The sequence below is a fragment of the Diplodia corticola genome, assembly GCF_001883845.1.
Source record: "Diplodia corticola strain CBS 112549 chromosome Unknown scaffold24, whole genome shotgun sequence".
NCBI lineage: Eukaryota > Fungi > Ascomycota > Dothideomycetes > Botryosphaeriales > Botryosphaeriaceae > Diplodia > Diplodia corticola.
Genome location: NW_017971503.1, coordinates 26,097 through 44,683, shown reverse-complemented (window position 1 = coordinate 44,683; position 18,587 = coordinate 26,097). Strand labels below are relative to the sequence as shown.

At 59.1% G+C, this 18,587-nt stretch overlaps 7 protein-coding genes across 7 annotated transcripts; 4 read left to right on the top strand and 3 right to left on the bottom strand.

The window, feature by feature from the left end:
• Positions 1-325: 325 nt before the first annotated feature.
• On the bottom strand, positions 326-2,655 carry BKCO1_2400014 (dna-binding protein smubp-2; the record flags this gene model as incomplete). Its single annotated transcript, XM_020273099.1, has 5 exons — positions 326-413; positions 476-536; positions 629-2,070; positions 2,130-2,162; positions 2,222-2,655. 5 exons carry the CDS (start codon positions 2,653-2,655, stop codon positions 326-328), a joined length of 2,058 nt encoding a protein of 685 aa, XP_020130485.1.
• A 374-nt stretch (positions 2,656-3,029) lies between these two features.
• On the top strand, positions 3,030-4,514 carry BKCO1_2400013 (endonuclease iii; the record flags this gene model as incomplete). Its single annotated transcript, XM_020273088.1, has 1 exon — positions 3,030-4,514. The coding sequence occupies one exon, from the start codon at positions 3,030-3,032 to the stop codon at positions 4,512-4,514; it is 1,485 nt and encodes a 494-aa protein (XP_020130480.1).
• A 1,816-nt stretch (positions 4,515-6,330) lies between these two features.
• On the top strand, positions 6,331-8,098 carry BKCO1_2400012 (cytochrome p450; the record flags this gene model as incomplete). Its single annotated transcript, XM_020273077.1, has 3 exons — positions 6,331-7,296; positions 7,394-7,749; positions 7,834-8,098. 3 exons carry the CDS (start codon positions 6,331-6,333, stop codon positions 8,096-8,098), a joined length of 1,587 nt encoding a protein of 528 aa, XP_020130479.1.
• A 336-nt stretch (positions 8,099-8,434) lies between these two features.
• BKCO1_2400011 (uncharacterized protein) lies at positions 8,435-9,467 on the bottom strand (the record flags this gene model as incomplete). The annotated part of the gene is made up of 2 exons (XM_020273066.1): positions 8,435-9,275; positions 9,349-9,467. 2 exons carry the CDS (start codon positions 9,465-9,467, stop codon positions 8,435-8,437), a joined length of 960 nt encoding a protein of 319 aa, XP_020130482.1.
• Positions 9,468-13,124: 3,657 nt separating this feature from the next.
• BKCO1_2400010 (2-5a-dependent ribonuclease) lies at positions 13,125-14,558 on the top strand (the record flags this gene model as incomplete). Its single annotated transcript, XM_020273055.1, has 2 exons — positions 13,125-13,431; positions 13,495-14,558. 2 exons carry the CDS (start codon positions 13,125-13,127, stop codon positions 14,556-14,558), a joined length of 1,371 nt encoding a protein of 456 aa, XP_020130481.1.
• A 291-nt stretch (positions 14,559-14,849) lies between these two features.
• Positions 14,850-16,089, bottom strand: BKCO1_240009 (aflatoxin b1 aldehyde reductase member 2; the record flags this gene model as incomplete). Its single annotated transcript, XM_020273191.1, has 3 exons — positions 14,850-15,355; positions 15,410-15,885; positions 16,028-16,089. 3 exons carry the CDS (start codon positions 16,087-16,089, stop codon positions 14,850-14,852), a joined length of 1,044 nt encoding a protein of 347 aa, XP_020130468.1.
• Positions 16,090-16,646: 557 nt separating this feature from the next.
• Positions 16,647-18,562, top strand: BKCO1_240008 (uncharacterized protein; the record flags this gene model as incomplete). The annotated part of the gene is made up of 3 exons (XM_020273180.1): positions 16,647-17,350; positions 17,448-18,220; positions 18,282-18,562. The coding sequence occupies 3 exons, from the start codon at positions 16,647-16,649 to the stop codon at positions 18,560-18,562; spliced, it is 1,758 nt and encodes a 585-aa protein (XP_020130506.1).
• Positions 18,563-18,587: the final 25 nt, after the last annotated feature.

Sequence of the window (18,587 nt, the reverse complement as noted above, 5' to 3'; positions counted from 1 at the left end):
GATCGCCAACGGCCGCCAGGCACCCCGACCAGGCACCCCGACCAGGCACCCCGACAGCGCGACCAGCCGCCGTGTCTGCGCCAAGGGCTGCCAGCGCGCCACGTCAAAAGGCGCCTGCCGTTCCAGAACCGCCCGCTGCCCTGCTCCTTCCTGGCTCCGGTCGGCACGGCGTGCGCAAGCACCAATCCACGCCCGCCGCCCTGAAATTAGCAGCGGGGGGGCTGCAGCCACCGCGCACCTGCGCCCGGCCCCAGCACGCGTGCACGCCCGCCGGCCCACCGACTGCGCTTCCCCGCCTGTGCCGCCCAGCCAGAGCCAGCTGCGCTCATCCGTACAGCTCCGCAGCATCCGGGTATCGCAGGTCCGCCTGCTCCTGCAGAAAGTCCATCCAGCGCTTGAGGAATTTGCTGCCCCTGCGCCCGTCAGCCGCTGCCCGCCCCCATGCAAGGAGCAACGAGCCCCAGAGCCTGCTTACCGTCCGACCGTCTCCGAGTCTCCGATCACGCAGAGGTGCCGCTTCGGGCGAGTCATGGCCACTGCCACCGTCAGCCATGTCCCGCGCTCGGCACCGTGCAACCGTTTCAGCTTGCCACGATCGTCATCTTCTGGAACGCGACGCGAGCCTTACCATTGAGCCGCCTCTTCTCGCCCAGGAACCCGACCTCGTGCTCCGCGTTGCTGCGCACCAGGCTGACTATCACCGCCTCCTTCTCGCGGCCCTGGAACCCGTCCACGCTGCCCAGCTCGATCCCCGGGAACTGCTCCTTGAGCACTTGAGACAGCGCTGCCAGCTGCGCATTGTACGGTGTCACGACCGCAATGTCCTCCGGTCTCACGCCCGCCTCGACGAGCTGCCCGACGTGCAACCGGACCAGCGCCGCCTCCATCTCGTTGCTCTTGCTGTCGCCCAATAGCGAAGACTTCTTGCCCGAGTCCTCGTCCTCGGTGCGCTCGGGAAAGTCGCCACCCTGCGTGTCCCAGAACACCACGGGCTCCTTGGTGTCCTCCGTCTCCTGAACCTCGTAGTCCAGATCTGCCAGGAGGCGCGCTTTGACTGAGTCCGCTGCAATGAGCTTGGACTCGTAGAGCTCTTGCGACGGGAAGCCCATGATCTTCTCGTGCATCCGGTACTGCGTGGTGAGCATGCGCTTTATCGATGGCCCATGCAGCGCCAGCAGTCGGTCAAAGAGCGTCTGCTCCAACGTAAAACCTTTGGCCAACTGCTGCGCCTTCTTCTCGCTTGTCTTGGCCTCCTTTTGTGCTTTGCTGTTCAGCGACTTGATCGTCGGGGGTAACTGCAAGTGATCACCCGCCAGAACTACCTTCTTGGCGGACAGCAAAGGAACCCAGCACTGCGCCTCCAGTGCTTGACTAGCTTCGTCGATGATCACCACGTCGAACTGCTGGCCCTTGAGGTGGAAGCCGCCCGCACCGTGCAGTGTTGCAAGGACCACTTTGCTGCCCCTGACCAGCTGGTCCACGCATCCACGTTCGCGTTCACGGTAGTCTTTCCGCAATTCTTTCATCTCGCCATAAATGGCTTTGCGCTCGCGTCCGTTGCGAGTCTTTTTAATACTCGCCTGCTTCGCGTCCATCTCCTTTCTAATGTCCTGCACAATGGCCGCAGCATCAGACGTCCGCGTGAGGACGTCCAGCGAATGGTTCACCACCGACGGCAGCAACCGGGCGGGATGCCCGAGACGAATAATGGGGACCTTGTGAGGAGCAAGTCTCTCCACAATGTTATCGACGGAAATATTAGACGGACCGCATACAAGGAGGCGCAGGTCCTGTTTAAGGAGCTGCAGGATCAGTTCAATCAATGTATGAGTTTTGCCGGTGCCTGGCGGGCCATGAATCAGTGCGACCTCCCTAGAAGCCATTGCGAATTGGATGGCGTCCTTTTGTGACTCATTGAGGCTCGGGTCGATCCATTGGAGCTTGTCGAGGCCAGCTTCCGAGTATTCCTTCGGCAGAGGCGAGAGGGACGACAGGCCGAAGAGCGCGCGGATGAAGGGCGTGTATTCCGAGTCCGTGAACTTCTGCAGCCGGGCCATGGTCTGTGTCATCCTTCCCACTGTCAGAATAGAACGCGCTCATATCACAGCAGTACAGAGCATAGGACACACCTCTTGTACGTGACATCATTGGCAAGTTTGACTCTAATGTACAATCAGCATAAATGTCTGCCCATAGCTTTTGTACTGCGTGGGACACGCACAGCCAGAGCTTCCCCTGCGGCACGTCGACGTCCTCCTTGTCCAGCGCCACAGCCACCGTGGCCGCGCCCACCCTCAGCACCACCCCCTCGACGCCGCTCTTCTTCAGGTCGCTCTTCTCCTTCTTCTTGGCGCTGCCGGCGGGCTGCTCCTGCACGCCCACAATGTCTCCGGTGCAGATCCCGTGTTCCGGCAGCTCAGCGCCAGCACCCTTGACCGCAGGGTCCAGCTCGAGCTCGACGACCGTCTTGCCGCCCAGCCCCGTGCGCTGGGAGGAGACATGCAGGTTGAGGATCGCAAGCCCCGCGCGCTGGAGCGTTTGGGGCGGGTGCGCCGAGAGGAGCAGCGACGTCTCGGCCAGCTCGGCCTGCAGCTCCGCGTCGAGCAGGGACAGCTGGGCGGCAGCGAACGTGGGGATGTCGGTTTGCGGCGGCATACTGTTCGTGGATGCTGGCAGCTGGAGGCGTGTGCGTGCGGACTCCGCGGAAGGCTTCTCGAAGGAACGTTGACCGGTGGTGCAGGGAGGACGCGGGGTTCGGTGGGATGGGCGGACGCACAGCCGGGAGGCCCGCCGATGCGCGCGCGCGGTCACCTGCTTGCGCGATGGCAGCGGCGCGCGCATTGCGTGTGCCAAGCCAGCGGGCCTTCCGTGCCCCTGGACCTTACTAGCCGCCGGGGGGGCCGAGCTGACCTGTCAAGTGTGCGCAATTGCCAACCACCCACGCGACGCGCGCGCATCCACCACGAAGTCCGCCACCCACCTCGCGCCCACCCCCATCCCCCCCCCATTGCACGCCGCTAGCCAGGACGATGCGCACCTCCCGTATCGCCCGCGAGACCGCCGTCGTCATGCGTGCATTGTCGTCGCCGTCGTCCTCGCGGAAATTTCCAGCTCGACCCGACGACGCTCAAACGCGGAGGGTTTCAGACTCCGCCGCTGCGCCCGAGCAGCGGGAGCAGGAGCGGAACCAGCGCGCTGCTAAGAGCAGTAGCCCACCGTCGATCAGGCCGGCGGCGAACCACGACAACGGCGCTGCCGACGACCATGAACGCGGCTCTTCCTCATCCGAACTCTCCTCCGTGCCTTCGTCCGACGGCGGCGGCGGCGATTCTCCAGACCCATTTCGGGGCCATCGACAAGCGCCGGCAAAACCCACGACCACGGCGTCATTGTCCTCCTCGACGCGCAAGCGCAAGCGGAGCGGCACAGCACCCGCTTCTGAAACCAAGCCGCCGCCGTCGCCGTCATTCACCGCAAGTATCGCCGACTCGTCGCGCGCGCGCACGTCGCCGACCTTACTCGAGCGCGCCGGCGATGCGCGGGACGGAACGGTCAACACCAGCACAAAGGCGAAAAAGGCGCGCCGGGCCCCCGCAAAGAAGGCGGTCGCCGCGGACGGGTCCGTCAAGGTCGAACCGCCGCCCAATTGGGAAGAGATGTACGGCCTAACCGCCGAGATGCGCTCCCGGGTGGTGGCTCCCGTCGATACAATGGGCTGCGAGAGTCTGGCGGACCGGAAGGACTCGCCGCTGGACCAGCGGCTGCAGACGCTGGTTGCGTTGATGCTGTCGTCGCAAACCAAAGACACTGTCACGTCCGTCGCCATGAAGAACTTGCAGGACAACCTGCCGGGCGGATTCAACCTGCGCGCTCTGCTGGAAGTGGAACCGGCGCGGTTGAATTCTTTGATCGAGAAGGTCGGGTTTCACAACAACAAGACTAAGTATATCAAGCAAACCGCCGAAATCCTGCGCGATAAGTTTGACGGGGACATTCCGGATACGATTGAGGGGCTGGTGTCCTTGCCCGGCGTTGGGCCCAAGATGGCTTATCTGTGCATGAGCGCGGCTTGGGGGCGCGACGAGGGTATCGGCGTGGATGTTCACGTCCATCGGATTACCAACCTGTGGGGGTGGCATAAGACGCGTAACCCTGAGGAAACCAGAGCCGCGCTCGAGGCATGGCTGCCGCGAGAAAAGTGGCATGCGATCAATCATCTTCTCGTCGGCTTTGGTCAGACCATCTGCCTCCCCGTAGGCAGGAAGTGCGGGGAATGCACGCTTGCCGAAAAGGGTCTGTGTCCCGGCGCGGTTGTTGCGAAGAAGCAGACAACGGTGAAGAAGGACAGGTCCACTGTCAAAGTCGAATTAGACGGCGAGACGGTGAAGCAGGAGATTGTCAAAGAGGTTGCGGTGGAACGAAACGTCAAAGCCGAAGACATTCCCGAGGCCAGCGTTATGGATATCGAGGATATCGGCAAGCCCAGAAGCACACGATCATCCAGGAGACGATGAAGTAAACGGATGGATGCACGTGGGGAGTCGGAGCCCTGTCCGGATAGCTTGTACAACTCGTGAATACTCACATGTCCGGACGGTTGCTTCAACTTCCCACGTCTGATGCTCCCCTTGCTTTTCCATCCTAGACGTTGGCGAATACGGACGATCGACCAAAGCCTACGCACTGGCAGCCGTAACAAAAACTATGATGAGGGGTGCCTCCACACCGCTTTGAATACGGTGCTACTGATTCATTTACTTGAGTTATTGACACACTGAACAGCAAGGCAGGTGAGCATGAGTCGTGTATGCATCCGTCCGAGAATAGTAGGGCAATTCAAATACGGAAACTAGCGTTTCGACTCAACATGCCTGCATATCGCGGCACTTAAAGTTGCTCGAGGACCCACAGCTGCGAGTACATGCCGTCATGGTAGGTGTCGTATCACTGTATGCTTCAGAAATGACTTTTGCGCCCTCAGTTTGTCCACGATCTACCTACTTTAGCCAACGCATGGTGGCTCGACGCTTAATTCTCCATGAAAGGTAGATCGCCACGTGTCGCTGCCGGCCTGGAACAGCATTTTGTCTCATGGCGGGCAGTGCACAGCAGCGTAGGTATCCCAGCTTCGCGAATCGTATGCGCGGGTGTGGCGCCCGCGTTTCACCAGTCAACCACACGCCTGGGATGTGGTTATCAATCTAAGATTACATGCACTGCATGACTCTCTGACATTGTCTACTTGCTTCGAGGTTTTTTCGGGTAATGCCGTGGTATTGGCCATCTTCAGTGTCTTTTTGATGCTTACGCTTCTCCAGACGGTACTTTGATAGCCTCTTACCATGGTACTTGCATTGAAGGAAATCTTTTCTATATATCGCTCTTGTACTACAGAAGTATGCGCTCACTCAGCCTTTAGATATTCTTGCTCCCCTTCTCTGCCTGTTAACAATGATTACCCTGTGCTTTTCGGGCGTCCGGTTGGCTTTTCGGAGTTCGCTTGCTGCCCCTCCCGGCAAGAAGGTTGTACAAGAGCTAGGAGAACGAAAGGGGGAGCCGAAGGTGCGGATCCAGAAGAGTGGGCATCATGCAGCGATGATCCTGTACCGCACGTTGTGTGAGTTCAAGCCTGGTTTAGCTTGCTGCAAGGTGGGAAGTGCAAGTTGGTCCCGCGCGCCAACCCCGCCCTTATGGAACGCGAGCCTCAAGCGTGCCTGGCTAGCTTACGGGTGAGGTAACGCGGGCTCTAACAAAGCTTATTTATGTCCTGCATCGATTGCTTATATTTGCTTCTTCTGTTACCTTCCTCTTTCGATTCGGACTGCTGTTTGGTTAATTAGCTCCGTCCATTTGCTTCATGTCAGTTGCTTTTTGCGAGGTGCGAAGTTGAGGCCGCCAGTCGTTATCTTGGTGCACCATTCCGGGTCCCAACTCTACCCAGATTGCGCCAGCCGCTACTGTACGCCACGCCCTCATCTCTCGCGCTTCCCCACAGCCATTCCCCGGATGCAACTCTTGTGCACCACTTTGCTCCCATACAAGCCTCCTGCCAGCGGAACAAGAAGGATCCGGTGCTTGGCTTTCGGAGATGTGTCTCCCGAAGCTTGCTTTTGCCTGTGGCCCTGCGTCGGGGTCGAGGGCAATCCCGATGGACGGACTATCCACTGTCTGTCGGGCGTACATAAATACTGTAGTCTGGCTTCCATGCCTCTTGCCACTCAGGTCCCAAGAAGTCTGTTCTTCTGATAGTCAGATTTACAACGAGCTCGTTATACACTTCTCATTCTTTCCTCTACTTTACGGAGGTTTCCATATCTCGGCCTCCCAAAGATGGCCCTCAGTCCTCTCCTGGCGCTCGCCGCGGGTGTAGCCCTCACCATTGCCGTCTGGCTCGTCCAGGTATGTACAAAAACCCACCCTCCCTCCAAGTCCACCACCGCCACCACCACCACCACAACCACAACAACAACAGCAACAAATAACACTAACATCTCCCGCCCCCCCTCCATCCAGACAATCTTCCACGCCCTCACCTCCCCCCTCCGCCAAATCCCGGGCCCCCTCTCCTCACGCCTGACCAACCTCCCGCTCAAACAAGCCGTCACGTCCGGCCGACGCATCTTCCACATCGACGCGCTGCACAAGGCGTACGGCCCCATCGTGCGCATCTCGCCGACCGAAGTCGCCGTCGGCGGCGACGTGGCGGCGTTCCGGCAGATCCACGGCGTGCAGTCCAAGTTCGCAAAGGACCTGTGGTACGAGAAGCTGACCAACTTCCCGCGCCTGTCCGTCTTCACCATGCGCGACGCGCGGCAGCACGCCGCGCGGCGGCGGCTGTTCGCGCGAGCTTTCGGGAAAGGGTTCCTGCGCGAGCGGTGGGAGGGGGCCGTGCGGGAGAAGTGCGAGGTCGCGGTGGGGAAGATCAGGGAGGAGGGGTTGGAGAAGGGGGTGGCGGATCTGATGAAGTGGTGGACGTTTATGGCGACGGATGTGGTGGGCGTGCTGGGGTTCGGGGAGTCGTTTGGCATGTTGGAGGCCGGGAGGAGGACCGAGTATATACGCGTGCTGGAGGCGGCGTTGGTGGGGAATGGGGTGGGCGCCGAGTTGCCGTGGGTGAGGGCGATTGGCGCGAGGGTGCCGGTTAGGGCGCTGAGGGAGGCGTTTAATAGCAGTGAGTATATTTTGGCGTATGGGACGAAGGCAGTGGAGAATGCGAGGACTGGTGGGAGGGATTCGAACTTGATGGCGACGATTATGGCGGAGGCGGAGAAAGGGGGGAGTCGGGTGGATGAGATGGTGAGTTTTTGGCTTTTTCCTTTCTCTCTCTCTCTCTTCCTATTCATTTTTCTGTTCCTCAACAGCGGCTCGATCACTAACATATGCTGTTGTACAGGACGTCCGCACCGAGTCGACGAGCCTCATTTTCGCCGGCTCCGGCACCACGGCCAACACCCTGACCTTCCTCAGCTACGCCGTGCTTTCGCAGCCGGCGCTGCAGCAGGCGCTGGAACAGGAGCTGGCGATGCTGCACGAGGGCTTCTCCGACGCGGACCTCGAGCAGCTGCCCCTGCTTAACGCCATCATCAACGAGACCCTGCGCCTCTACTGCGCCGTGCCCGGCAGCCTGCCCCGCGTCGCGCCGCCCGGCGGCGTCACCCTCGGTGGCTACTTCATCCCCGAGGGTACGACAGTGAGCACGCAGGCGTACACGCTACATCGGGATGAGAACCTGTGGGATAACGCCCAGGAGTGAGTCCAACCTCCCTCCCCCACTGAGATGGAAAGTCTGGTGAGAGAATTGAGGAACCGAAAATCGCTGACGTGCGAGGATAGATTTGATCCGTATCGCTGGCTGCCCGGCCGGGAGATTTCACCCGGAGCGAAAGCAACGTTCTGCGCTTTTGGTGCGGGCGCGACATCCTGCCTGGGCATCAACCTGGCATGGATGGAGCTGAGGTTCGGAACGGCGATGTTGTTCCGCGAGTGTAGAGGCTTGAGGCTGGCGGACAGCATGACCCCCGAGAAGATGGAGCTGGAGAATTACTTTGTCATCACGCCGAAGGGTAAGGCTTTGGAAGTTGTGCTGAAGGGTGAGTGAAGGGGGATGATATCAATCAGGGGGGGAAATTCAAATACGGGTTACAGGGTAACTGTTAGATAAAGACAAACATGATTTTTATCTAGAGTGAAGGAAACAGGAGATTGTATGGAGAGAAAATCAGGGCGGTGTTCAAGACTGAATCAAAATGGCAAGTCAAATCGAAGCTAAGTATTATGGCAACCGTGTAGTTCAAATAGACTTGTCTGAAACCCATCCAATGTTACCTAGTGCATAGACTGAACTGTTAGCTTGACTTTCGACTGACCAAGCAAGTGGCTCTATGGCCTTTTCTGTGCCCGCTTCGTTGAGCACACCCGCAAACAGCACATCTGCTTACAGATGCGCGGCCTCACCCTTCTCCACCTTTTGCAGGAACCCGACAACTCTCCGGCATAAATCGCTGACAACCGTTTCCGAACTCCCCTTCAGGTTGTGAGTGGCACCTGGCACAACGCCTCCAAACTCCTCTTCCCACACACCTCCCGCCTCCTTCACAAACCCGCTCCACCTCCTGACCAGCCCCCCCTTGTCCACGCTTGATGGACAAAACTCATCGCTGCCAGAGTAAAGGACACACACGCCCAAACCCTTGGGCACAGCACCAAACGTCTTCTTCAAGCTCTCATCCGGCAAATCATCGCTGAAGAAGTCATCCGCGCCCTTCTTATCCGGCGAAGCGAGCGCCAGCCAGCGCCGTGCCGAGATGGGCGTTTTCTTGAAATCCTTCTCCGTGACGCGGAACGGCAAGACATCCTCACCACGGCCATCTTCCACGTACTGCCGCGCTACGTCGTTCGCCGCGTCGAAACTAGCTTTCCCCAACGACTGCAGCATGGCCTGGCGGTCGCTGGCGGGCGCCTGCAGGATGACGGCGTCGAGGGGGGTCCTGGAAGCGGCGGCGGACGGGTCGGACGGCGACGACACGTACTCGATCGCGTCCTGGCATCCGGTGCTGTGGCCCATGACGACGATCTTGGCGCCGGGCCCGCGCCGCTCCCGGAAGTACTTGACGCACTGGGCGAGCTCGTCGGCGTCGCGGACGAGGCTCGAGGTTCCCCATCCGGCGTAGGAGGAGCTGAGGAGCGGTTGGGCGAGGATCCAGTTGGGGGGAAGCTTGGAGGCGATGGCGGTGGGGTATGGGACGGTGAGGAGGCCGTCGCCGAGGCCGCCAACCCTGGAAGGCGTGAGTCACGTGCGAGACTGCTGTGGGGGAAATGCCAAGGGATGTTGAAGACAAGAAGACATACCAGATCAGCACGTTGGTGTTGGTGGCTGCTGAGGCATTGGCAGGTCTGTGCTCGAAAGCCAACAGGCCGGGCGAGAAACAGTGGGCGACACCATCGTGGGCAGCTGGCTGAAACGGCATGGTTCACGGTGTTTTCTTGAATCCTTCAGTCGACAGCTGCGGTGGCAGAGCCAATGGTCAAGGAAGGCGCTGGATGGTGGAATTGGATGTGTTGTCTGTTTGAGGTGCGGCGGAGGCGCGGGGCAAGCCTATAAAGCCTGAAAGTCGTGGCCGACGACCCACTCCTTTGCTCGAGATGCTGTTGTCTGCAGTGGATGGTTTGCAGATTGCTATCATCTTGACCCGGCTGGATTCTCTGAGGCACACTGTGCATGTTACCCGGCTTTCTGGAGTCTCGAATTCTGCGCATGTATATCATTCGCATGTGATAGGTCTAGTAATCCTGTTATACTATGTATGTACTATAGAGACGAGGCGCGTGCTCCCGGCCATGGAATAGCTCCCAGCAAACTGGCCGGTGAGAGCGCGCTGGTTTACCGCTTCACGTCGTACGCGCATCATTAGAGGTCTGAAGGTCTGAAGGTGTTGGAGACTGGCGGAGGCCAATCAGCGGCTCAGCGGATTCCAATATTCCAGGCCCCACTTATGGGCGGTGAAAGCTTAATTAAATAGCGCTTGCTTTGCGGCTTAGCTCTGTTCCTCAGGCCGCCTTTTTCGCAGTGATCAACAATCAAGCACGGGCACCGGGCAGCATCAGGTGAACAAGAGGCAAGCCGCAGGGTAAGCGTGGCGCATGCCGGTCGCGTGAGAGCCAAGGCCAAGGAGGCAAAGCAGGTCATGGAGAGAAGAGGCTCGGAGGGCATGACGACGACGACACAAGGGTGCGCAGCCTGCGCCACAGTGCGCAGCGCGCCACACAGGGCTGAAGCCGTCTGGGGAAGGCAGGCCAAGGACTGGCAAACGGAACACGGAACAGCGCCGGGCGCGTCCGGATAGGACGGAATGCAGCGACCAGGGCGATCGATTGGGCGCCTGGGATGGCGCGGGTCGGCTGGAGCTGGCACCTGGATCTGGCTGCGCGCGCGGGCTGGCAGCTCTCGGACGCGGGAAGCGATGGGACAACAGGGCAGAAGCGCAGCCCGCAAGGCAACGCGCAGTCGCACGACGCGCAAACCGGACTTGGCTCGCTGAAGGCTGAGCGTGCAGGGCGTTGGGGCTAGATGATGAATGATGAGCGCGCCCGAGTCCAGCCACATCCAAGCGCCGGCGCAGTCAGGGATCGCGGCCCTTTGACATGCCCGCTACGTCATGCGCGCAGCCGCCAGTCGCAGCCCATAAATACAGCCTCCAGCCACCACCCGTCCACTCCCATCACAGCTCCTGTGTTACTTTTGCGTCGCGCCCACTCTCAGACACCACATTCCCGACTCCGCCAGCTCCAACCCGCCATCATGCCTTTCACCGGAAGGTACGCTTGCCCTCTCCGTCTCGCCCGCCGCGGCGGTGTGTCGCAGCCCTCTGCTTACTGACTGGCCTGCAGCGACATCATCAAGATCATCTTTGCCGTCGTCTTGCCCCCGCTTGGTGTCTTCCTTGAGCGCGGTTGCAATGCCGACTTCCTCATCAACATCCTGTTGACCATCCTGGGTTACATTCCCGGCATCATCCACGCGCTGTACGTCGTCAACCCGGCCGTTTGTTTTGAGCCAGCAGCGCCGCTAACCCGCGCCCAGGTACATCATCTTCAAGTTTTAGCCGCCCCGATGCAATGGAACCCTTCCCATCTACTCGATACCCAATTTTCTTTTCTCTGGATGTTTCGGCTCGCTGCTCACGGCATAATTCTTCGGCGTTGCCAGGGCTCTCCTGGCGTAGCGGATAGTATTGCATGGTAGTCGGTACGGCAGCTGGAGTTTGCAGCTTGTTGTTGGCTCAGTCCTTCTTACATAGTGATGATCCATTAATGACGACTCTTCCCACACCGCATCACCTTTCGCCTCGAACCGTCCTTCGTGAAAACCGATCCCAGCCTGGCATTCCACCACGGCGTCTCCTGCTCGGCGTGACCGAGCGTTGCGCTGTTGGCGCTAGTTGTGCATGCACTCTCGACCGGCCGGGCGCGGCGCTTTGCTTGACTCAGGACCTGCCGTGCCTTCCGCCGGCCGAACTCCCCGTGCTTATCACATGCCTTCCATTGTCCTTCCGCTGGGCGAACCGAGAACAAACCATACAGCCATCTTCTTTCTATTCCCGTGCCTTTTCTTTTCGAGTCCCCCGTTCTTCATTGTCGCTTTGAGGAAACCACAACAGCATTCCTCGCGTTGACTTTTGGACTTGTTCAGCGGCAGCTTCTTTGATTTCAGACCCCAGCACAGCAATGGCCAGCGCATTGGGACCGCGAGGCTCTGCTTGCCGGCGCTTGCATACCGAAAGGTCAATAACCTTACTTTCCCTGTGCTGCATCCTCCAATCGCCCAGGTATTGCGCTGCGCTAAGCGCCTTCCATTGCGCTCTTAATCCCGGAATGCGGGCCGAAGACAGCGGCAAGGGCAGCTTTAATCGGCACTCGGCTCGAAGGCGCGTAGTAACGGCACACACAGCGTACCTGCGTTTTGACTCTCTAGCCGCTTGAGTTGAATGCATCATACTGCCAGTCGATACTCCAGTGATACTAGGATTTAGCGAGAGAAAGACGCACGAGCGGGCTTCGAGAACGGATGGTGTTGGTTGCAAGCCTTTCCCCCCAACGCGGTATATGAGAGGCGTTTCGCAGCAAGGCTGTGGACTGGAGCTGAGGGTTGCTAGGCAAGTCCACCTGAGAGACGTTTCCCATTGCTTCCCCAGTTTCAGTCCGGGGATATCCTTGAGTCCCTGTCCATTGGAAATAATTCATCGCTACTAATAAAGCTTCGGACAGGGGCTACCTACCACCAAACGGCTGCACAGCAGAACTGCGCTGATGTTTGACGGTTCTAGCCAATTATCGCACCCTTTTTGATACACTACACCAGACATGTTTCTCAATCCACGTCCTGTTCGATCCAAATTTTGAACTGACTGGTTCAATCCACAGCCAGTAACGTTGGCCCTGACTGGCAAGTCCCGCAACCCTGATCGGCAAAGACTACTGGCCCAGAAAGCCACCACTGTGCCAAGAAAGGGTCCTATGGTCCGAGCGATATTTGGCATGGAAGCGGGGTCGTGGAGAGCTCGTTGATTTGCGTGTCGACGCCCGTGAGACTGCTGCATCGCCTGCAGTCCCACTGCTCTGCTGACACGTTATCTCTTGCAACCACAAGAAGTTGGGGCTGCTCTGACCCAATAGCAAATGCCATTGGCTTGAGTCGGTCAGATGCCCGTGTTGGGTTGGGGGTCGATGTGAAACTCGCCAGACACACAAGCATGCATGTCCCATCTGAATGCAGAAGCCCTGGCGGCGACAGCTCTCACGCCTAGCAGAGGGACCGCCATGTCTCTCGCTGGGTGCAACGACGGACGATATATTAATAGCATGCTGCACGTGACTGGTCGAAAGACGGTGGCGGTGATCAGCGCTAGTGAACGGCAGGGCCCGCCGCGTTTCGGCGTCGAGCTTTCGCTACCGCTACCCACGTCACTTCCGCAGCTCGTACAAACCTTCGGCGAGTAAAGTGCGCGACCTGCGCCGTCCCTCCCGCCCGTCCATGCCTCCCGCTACGCGTCCTGCGCATCGCTGGCGAGATGGCCCACCCGCAGCATCTTCCGCATCATCTCGGCCTACCCATCGCCGCAGCTAACATGCACACCGGCCATTTGTTTCCCACGTCCATTAGCGCCATGACTGCTCTTCCCAAGGGTACCGACGCCGTCGTCAGGTTCAGGACCGCTTCGAACCGCTCCAAGCTGCCCGAGCCAATCCGCATGTTCGCTTATGCCTTCGAGGTCGAAACCGACGAGCTGCCATGGTACGACGAGGTGTACAACGTCATTACTGCCAGCGACCCGGACTACCGGCCTGCGCAAGCCTGGTTCGGGGAGACGCCCTTCATCAGAACCGTGAATTTGATCAACTCCATGCACCAGCTAGAGGAGCCCCAGGACTCTAGTGCGCATCTCTCTCTCTCTCTCTCCACCCATGATGGACACCAAAGCTGACTTGGCTTCGCAGCGGCGGATTTGTCCATCAGACAAGTGGTTATACACTGCCTCGAATGCAACAACCAGCTTCTGCGACTCCATCCCAACACCGAGTTACAACACCACCCCGCACTGGCCCATTGGGTCAAGACTCTCCTCCTGTGGGATCAACCCGACACGCTGGACATGCTCCCCGACGACAGTCGAGAAGCCCAGCTTCTCCGGGTCGTTATCCGATACATCAAGCATATCCTCCTTGAGCTCTCCAAATCGGCCGAGGATGCTCCCAAGTTAGTCCCCGCACCGTCGTCGTTCCTCAAGAACTTCAAGCGGAATGACCCAGAACCCAAGTTCAACATTGCAAGCTATATCCACGTCCTGGATAAGGAGGGTATTCCCTGGCGCGAGTGGTACAAGAACGAGATTTCGGATGAAATCATCAAGTTGAGCAGAGGAGACCATTGGCCGGCCCAAAAGGAAACCGAGGACGATGCCTCGAAGTCTCCGGTCAAAGACTATCGGGCAGTGGGTGCGGCGGAATTCGAAGAGTGGTATGCCCCAAATGTGGGGCCACAGCCAGTACCATCTCGTGAAACCGCACCTGCTAACATCTCCAAGTATGAAAGGGATCCTGGGCCACGACAAAGCGGTGAAGACGGATTAGCTGCTGAAGAAATCGTCGAGTTGTCGCAGAAGCAACCTGACCAAGCCCAACAGATGCTTGTGAACCTGCCCATCGATCTGGCTTCCATGGAGATTATCAATGGCGTTCTCGCGTCTGGCGAAGCGAATTTGGAAAGCCCGGTCATCGCCTGCAACTACATCCAACATGGCCTCCGCACACTCGAAGACTCGTCCAGCAACGGCAGCACTGGGACGAATGAATCTGAGGAGCCCTACTTCCCCTCCTTTGACCCTGAAGAGAGGAAACGAAAAGTAAAATTGCTAGTTTTATTCATCAGAAACCTCATACGGCGGGGACTGGTGCCAGCTGACTCGCTTCAGTACGACATTCAGGAAATCTGCGTTCGCTTCGCGCCAATTAAAGAGGTCCGAGATCTCAAGCATTGGTTCCAAACGGGCGAGGACTTTTGATTTCGTGTGCACTTGTTGCGTTCTCTGCACGCAGTCTTTCGGTCGGCGATACCCCCCATTCTTTCTTATGCGTTTTTGTTTGGCGACATTGAGAGGTGTTCACTAGGCTTAGATCCTCTGGAAAATGAAGAATTGATTTTTGCGTGTTCAGACATCCCAATAGACCTTCAATGTACGTCTCACACCACTTACCCTTTGTCAGTCTAGTGGTCCTGCAGAAAGCGGCTGCTTTGCAGGGAACTCTCGCATTTCCCGTCTTCACTTAGCTCCCCAATCCCTTTCTTGATTGTTTCAACCAAAAAGAGCCTTCCTCGTGTCATAGGTGTACTTCAGGTCCAGATGCCAATAGTTTGGTGTTGTGGGCTTGGCCACGAGCCACGCCTCGTCGAGCGCCTTCAGCACTTCGTCCGGCAACGGACCCTTTTCGAATTCTTTGAGGTTCTGCTGCAGCTGTTCCAAACTGCTGACACCAATGATGACACCATCATTGCCGCCATCCGTGATCCTCAGCGCCGAATGATGGGTCAGCCAACGGAAAGCTGTTTCAAGCATGGTCAAGTTATGCTTCTTGACGACGGGTTCGATGATACGCAAAGCTTCCCATGTGGCATCCTTGAAGTATCTGGCGCGGTACATGTCCCCCATGCGGCCTACAGCATCCGAGAAGCGTCCGGTCGTGGGCACTTCGGAAGACTTGTACTTGCCGGAGAAAAGACCGCCCGCAATGGGGTTGTAGACGACAATATCCAGACCATACCGGCGACAAGCGGGGATAAGCTCGGCCTCGATGGAGCGCGCTGGCTGCCGTCAGCCGAAACCGGACGACACACGGTGGCGGGCAAGGCACTTACTGATGGCATTGTACATGGCCTGGAAGATGGTCGGACGCACCCAGCCGTTGTACTTGCAGGTCATGACGACCTCGGCGACCTCAAAGGCCGTGAAGTTGCTCAGGCCCAGCTGCACGAACTTGCCCTGCTTGTGCAGCTTGTCGACGGCCTCGAGGGTCTCGGCGAAGGGCACGCTGCGGTCGGCGGCGTGCAGGTAGAAGATGTCGACGCAGTCCGTCTGCAGCTCGGCCAGGCTCGTCTCGACGCTCTCGGTGATGCGTGCGGCCTGGTGGGTGCCGGGCTCACGTGGGTAGCACTTGGTCGCCAGCGTCAGGCCGCGGCCCTTCCATTTGGCGGAGGCGGTGAAGCCTTCCTGCAGGCCGCCGACGTAGGCGCGGGCGGTGTCGACTTCATTGTAGCCCTGGGACTGGAAGTGGTCCAGGACCTTGTTGTATTCGTCTAGCGAGGTGATGCGGGCGCCGTTGGACTCGTCAGGCCTGGACGCAGCAACAGCGAGTCAGTGGAGTCCATTGGGCTATTTTTTTTTTCTTCCGCGCTGCGGTGACATCACAGGCACGGCGGCATCGGTGAGCGACACGTGGGTGGAAAATGTGTCTTAGTGTGCGATGTCGTGCTCACCCAAAGGTCATCAGCCCTAGGATCACGCGGGGCGTGGGGCGGGTGTTGGCGACGAGAGGCATTGGTGCGGCTGCTGGCTTATCAGAGGGGGCAGGGCAGGGCAGGGCTCGATCGGCAGGTGGGAGATTGCCGAGATGGACGGGACGGCTGTGCGACTTCACGCTCTGCGCCCCAGGGCCGCGGCTGGTATTTATGCGTCGGATCGCTGCTGCGAAGGGTGGGCATGGCGGAGCTGCCGTCGCGCTCGTCATCACGGCCAGCGGGGAAGTGATGCTGGAGTTATGCTAAATCCGTGGAGATCGTCCGTCCTGGACGCGACGGCCACGAGCCCGGCGCCAGGCACCACGCACGCCATGCACCTGCGCGATACATGCTGCCTCGGGGTCTGCCGCTCCTAGAAGACGCCGTTTGCCAGACACCCGCGATATGCCTGGGTCAGTTGCGCAACCCGCCACCCGCCCCGTGATCCGCGCGCGCAAGACAGCAGGGACGGGCCTCGGGCGCGCCGCCAAGCCCCGGCGCCATTCGTGCATCGTGGCCAAGCCCAGGTCACGACTCCGTCACTCGATGCGCCTGCTTTTGTCCCAAACCCTGATCATCCCCACCAAACACCGCATGGATGAATAACTCGTCAGCCCATTCCGTGCCCCAGAGAGATAGACCCGCGCCCTCCTCCTCCTCGCTCCATCCCAACCACCAGCCTCGCGCTCAACCTCATCAGCCTCCCCCAATCTCGACCCCGTCCCTGGGCTCGTCGCCCGTCGTCCTGTCACCACGGCAGCCTTCGCGATCCCCCTCGCCGTTCGTGTCTATTACCTCCGAGGTAGCCCATCGCCATCCTCCGCACCCCCATAACGCCTCCGAGGAGAACAAGCCGTTGAACGAAGGGAGGGAGCCTCCCTCTGCGGCCGCGTCAGACAGTGAACTCGAGTTCGAGGACTGGGAACTGGGAAGTCGGAACGACGACGACGAGGATCGCAACCGCAACAGCAGGGACTCGGTCGCCGACGACGACGACATGCCTTCCGACCTGCGTCCCCCCTTCCACCGGCCGACGGACGGTCGTTCGCATCAGCCCTTGCTTGGCAACAAACGCGATGATCGCCGCAGTTACGACTCGCCCACGCTCCGTCCGCAGATGGGCGGCCGTCGCCGCACTTTCCACGAACGGGACCCTGATCTCGAGGCCAAGACCGCGACCCGTAAGCGGTACACGTACGCCGCCGGCTTCTTGGTGTTGAGCTTAATCAGCTTCGCCGTGCAGACGGAGACGGCCGTCTACATCCAACACCACTTGGGCTGGAACAAGGCATATACGATGCTGTAAGTACCATGTACCCCCGCAAATTTCTGCTCGCTTCCCCCAACGAACCTTCGAGAAGGGCCAATGGCGCTGACTTCGCGGTCCTTTCCCTTGCAGATGGTTGACGCACGGGTCTTGGTCCCTGCTCTGGCCGACGCAGCTCCTCATTCTCCGCCTCCAGAAGTGGAACCAGCCATGGCCCGCATTCTGGCGCCGGCATTTGCAGATTCTGCGCAGCACCGCGCAGATGGTTGAGCACGGCACGCTGCGTCCCACAGGTCGGCAACTGTCCAAGTCGCCTGTTCCGTACATGCTTCGGATGACCGCTATCGTGACATGTGCCTTGACAGTCGCCGGCGGTAGCTGGTACGTAGCTGTCGATCTGACAACCGCAAGCGATTTGACAGCCATCTACAATTGCTCCGCCTTCTTCGCCTACGCTTTCAGCATCCCGCTGCTGCACGAAAAGGTTCGCACCTCGAAGATCATCGCCGTCGCTGTTGCTATCGGAGGTGTGCTCGTCGTCGCCTATGGCGACGTGACTCCGGCGAAGCACGGCAACAAGTCCGGCGGTGGTGCTGGCGGTGACAAGGCTCCCGGTTCCTCCGAGGCCAGCAACCGTGCTGTGGGTAACCTCATTATCGGTGTCGGCAGTGTACTGTACGGCTTGTACGAGGTGCTATACAAGAAGCTGGCCTGCCCGCCTGATGGCTGCAGTCCCGGCCGAGGCATGATCTTCGCGAATACTTTTGGTAGCTTGATCGGCTGCTTCACGCTGTTCATTCTGTGGATCCCCATTCCGATTTTGCATTTCACTGGTGTGGAGAAGTTCGCCATGCCTACTGGTGAAGCTGCCTGGATGCTGTGTATCAGTGTCTTGGCCAACGCAAGTATGTATTTTACTGGTCTGAGTATTTTCCTAGCTCAATTGCTGACTCGAAACTCGAATAGCTTTCTCCGGCTCTTTCCTTGTCTTGATCAGCCTGACATCTCCGGTCTTGTCATCCGTGGCCGCGCTGTTGACCATCTTCATTGTTGCCCTCATCGACCAGCTCCTCCCGCCGCCGCTCAACTCCCCGCTCAGCTTCGCCGCCGTCATCGGTGGTTGCTTGATCATTGGCGCTTTCCTCATGCTCTCGTACGATACCTATAAGGAGATGGACGAGGAGAGGAGGAAGAAGCTCGAGGAGGATGTCAGCGATTCGGATGTCGACAGCAGGTTAGGCGACTAAACCTGCTATCGCTGATATCTCGTGT